Below are 3,935 nucleotides of genomic sequence, written 5' to 3'. Positions count from 1 at the left end.
CATCCAAAATAAAAGTTTTTGTTTACATAATATATATGTGTGTGTACTGTGTATATTTATTATGTAAGTATATATAAATACACATGCATACACCTATATACTTAGAAAAAAATTACATATATTTACATGTATATATTTATATTATATATAAATATATTTCGTATACAAACATAACATATTTTTCTTAAATATATACATGCATGTGTGTGTATTTATATATACATAATAAATATACACAGTACACACACATATATATTATGTAAACAAAAACTTTTATTTTGGATGCGATTAATCGTTTGTCACCACTAATATATATATATATATATATATGCAATATTTTATTATCTTATTAAAAAGATTTTTTAGGAATATATTCACACAAAATAATGTTATTCACTGATTTATTGTATTGTTTATATATATATAAACTTGTTTTATTATCTGTCTTGTTTTCACATTTTTATTTTATTATTTTATACACTTAAGAATAAATGTAGAATTTATTTATGCATTTAGCAGACATTTTTATCCAATCAACTTAAAATTAAGGAACAATTCGTGAACAATGTTGGTAATACACAATGTCATGTTTTTAGTCAACTAGAGTATTATACTGAAAGCTTCACCAAGACAAATCTCGGTAATGAATCATATGTTTACATTGAATGCACTGTAAGTTGTTTTGGATAAAACCGTCTGCCAAATGCATTGATGTAAATGTGACTGTGTTTCGATCGCCGCAGGGTAAGGAGGAATGGCAGCGGAGAGCGGGGAAGTTTGACGACATGTGCGGCGCTGTAGTGCAGATGTTCAACAGACTATCCAACGTTCCCAACCGGATCATCCTGTACGACCTCTACAACTACATCTGTGACATCAAGAGCGGCGTCACCATGGCCAAAGCCTACGTCAAGACTCTGGGTGAGAGCCTGAGTGATCATAAAGCAATAATCCTCGTGAAGCTGTGGTTTACAGTGAATTTATAACAGCTAAGGGGGTTTATTCACTGTAAACCACGGCTTCACGGGGTTTATTGCTTTTATAACACAGTTATTCCATATACGTAGTTAGGTTTCACAGAATAAAACAGAGCAAGTAAAGTGTAAAGATATTAATAAAAACAGTATTCTTCCACCAAACAATGTAGCTCCTCAGAAACAGTTGTGGTTGCTACAAAGTGGTTGCCGAGCAACAGACAAACGTAAACAAAGGTGTGTGTTACTTTGTAGAGCGAGTTTCCAACGTGGCTCAGCCAATCAGAATCAAGGACCGGAACTCTCCGTTTTATAAGAATAATTATAAATGCCTCATGTGTTTGTGTTGCAGGAGGTCAGACGCCTCATCCCGCTCTCACTTTAACCGACGATCCCGAGCCGTGGGGCTTCAGAGGAGGACTGTCCGGAGAATTCCAGGTACGCTTCTGTACGACACTGACCTTTGACCTGCGACCGGGCCTTCAGCTCCTGACGGTGTTTGTGTCGATGTTTAGCGGATGCTGCCGTCTCACGGGATCTGTGACCTGTTCCGCAGTCCTCCGGCCACACGCGTGTACACCATACGACCCTGCACTCCTAAAGACCAGGTGACACGCTCTTAAAGAGACAGTCCACCAGAAATCATGCTTTACTCACCTGCAGGTCTTTCTTCTGAAGACCGTTTTGGTTCCTATTGACGAACACCAGTGAAAAGATTTTCTGAAATACTGTAAAAAAAAACAGCTGTATTTTCAGCATCATTACTCCAGTCTTCAGTGTCACATGATCTTCAGAAATCAGTATAATATGCTGATTATTAGAAACATTTCTGATTATTATCAATGCTGAAAACAGTTTTAAAGCTTACAAAAATAAGAAATTAACACTTTTATTCATCAAGGACGCATTAAATTGATCAAAAGTGACAGTAAAGACATTTATAATGTGACAAAAGATTTCTATTTCAAATAAATGCTGTTCTTTTGAACTTTCTATTCATCTGTGAATCCTGAAAAATAAAATGTATCACGGTTTCCACAAAAATATTGTGCAGCACAACTGTTTTCAACATTGATAATAATCAGAAATGTTTCTTGAGCAGCAAATCAGCATATTAGAATGATTTCTGAAGATCATGTGACACTGAAGACTGGAGTAATGATGCTGAAAATACAGCTGCGCACAACAGAAATAAATTAGATTTTAATATATATTCACATAGAAAACAGCTGTTTTACATTCTAATAATATTTTACTATTTTTACTGTGTTTTTGATCAAATAAATGCAGCCTTGCAGAGCAGAAGAGACTTTGTTTACCAACATTAAAAAATCTTAATTTTTACAAATGGGAACTTGAACTGTTATGGTATGGTAAAAAAAATATATTTTTAAATATTTTTCAAAATATGCAAAAAATAACCAAAATACATATTTTCTAAAATATGTTTTAAAACATATTTACTTAAATATTTGTAGTATATTTTTTGAAAATACATTTTTATATTTTGCCCTCCATACATTTCAATCCAAGTATAAATTCACATATGTGTGTGTATATATATATATATATATATATATATAAATTAAACAGTAAGGCTTCTGTAAGATTGGAAATGTATTTTCTTCCATCTGAAATAAATGTTGAAATTTTTTTGGGGAATATGAAGGTTGAAAGTAAATATATTTTCAGTTTCAAAAATATATTTTGTTCAGCTTCACTGTTTACAACTTATATTTAAAATATATTTTGGCCAGAGAATTTTTTTTTTTTGTGTTTGTTTCCAGCCAGAGGTGCTGAAGATCTTCAAGGAGATGCAGATCGAGACGCAGCAGAAGGTGGAGCTGGTTGGCGACCGGTGAGAATACACCAGCTAGTTTGGTTAGGTTAGTCGCCGAGCGCTTAATCAGACTGGTTTCTCCGTCAGGCTGGTGGAGGGTCACGTCACGCCGTCGCAGAACTGCAGTCTGATCCTAGACGACGCGGCTGGAGTCTGCGGTTACGCGTTTGCCCTCAGCGACGCCAAGACGGCCATGACTAAAGCTCAGGTACGGAAACAAACTCTTGTTCAAGTTTCAAAACGTCAGAGATTTCTTGGACTTCAGCGTCTTTGTGTTTCCTCCAGTATCCAGAGACGATGCTGCAGGATTTCCCATCAGTCATGGCCATTCAGATCCACTCCAGAGTTCCTGATCACAGCACAGCCGAGCGGCTGATCGAGCAGATGCTGTCAGCGCTGAGAGACAGCGGTGAGTTTAACAACACTCTCCACCAATCAGAGCGCTGCGCTGACATCAGCAGCGTTACATTAGTCACCGGTCTCACCGCATGCTCGACAGCTGATTGTAAGCTGTTCATCCAAGTGTGTTTCCACAGGGTCTAAAGGGGTTTTCAGCGAGTTCAGATCCAACGACAGACGAATGTTCGACTTCCTAAAGACGCTGGATGTGTTTCAGGTGCTTAAAGTCGACGGGCTTCCGACCAACCTGGTCATCATGGGAACTAAACTCTGACGGTCCACATACAGACAATAATCTAACCATTAATTTGTTTTTTAATTAATTCTTTGATTAAATCCATAATTTAGTTGGGGGTATAAAATAAAACAATAAGCCCCAAGAAGCCGTGGTTTACAGTGAATTTATAACAGCTAAGGGGCGTTGTTAGGCACGACACGAAGCGGAGTTAGCTGTTATAAATTCACTACGTTATTCCATATAGTAAGGTTTCACAAAATAAAACAGAGCAAATAAAGTGTAATGATATTAATAAAAACAGTATTCTTCCACCAAACAATGTAGCTCCTCAGAATCAGTTGTGGTTGCTACAAAGTGGTTGCCGAGCAACACACAAACGCAAACAAAGGTGTGTTACTTTGTAATTTACAACAGCTTTGAACGTGGCTCAGCCAATCAGAATCAAGCACCGGAACGCTCCGCTTTATAATACAAACATAAATTA

General features: G+C 36.6%; 1 protein-coding gene across 3 annotated transcripts in view; it reads left to right on the top strand.

The window, feature by feature from the left end:
* ogal (O-GlcNAcase like) overlaps positions 1–3,619 on the top strand; it is a 10,747-nt gene extending 7,128 nt beyond the window's left edge. For all 3 annotated transcript variants that reach the window (XM_016502303.1, XM_016502222.1, XM_016502374.1), the window contains 7 exons: positions 744–921; positions 1,327–1,412; positions 1,490–1,582; positions 2,762–2,832; positions 2,902–3,022; positions 3,100–3,223; positions 3,351–3,619. In XM_016502303.1, the coding sequence (XP_016357789.1) occupies positions 744–921; positions 1,327–1,412; positions 1,490–1,582; positions 2,762–2,832; positions 2,902–3,022; positions 3,100–3,223; positions 3,351–3,487 (810 nt within the window). In that variant the 3' untranslated portion in view covers positions 3,488–3,619. The remainder of the gene's footprint in view (positions 1–743; positions 922–1,326; positions 1,413–1,489; positions 1,583–2,761; positions 2,833–2,901; positions 3,023–3,099; positions 3,224–3,350) is intronic.
* Positions 3,620–3,935: the final 316 nt, after the last annotated feature.

This window comes from Sinocyclocheilus anshuiensis, unplaced genomic scaffold (assembly GCF_001515605.1).
Source record: "Sinocyclocheilus anshuiensis isolate Anshui unplaced genomic scaffold, SAMN03320099.WGS_v1.1 scaffold21, whole genome shotgun sequence".
Taxonomy (NCBI): Eukaryota; Metazoa; Chordata; class Actinopteri; order Cypriniformes; family Cyprinidae; genus Sinocyclocheilus; species Sinocyclocheilus anshuiensis.
Note: the sequence above shows the minus strand (reverse complement) of the source record. Positions and strands in the feature narration are given on the sequence as shown.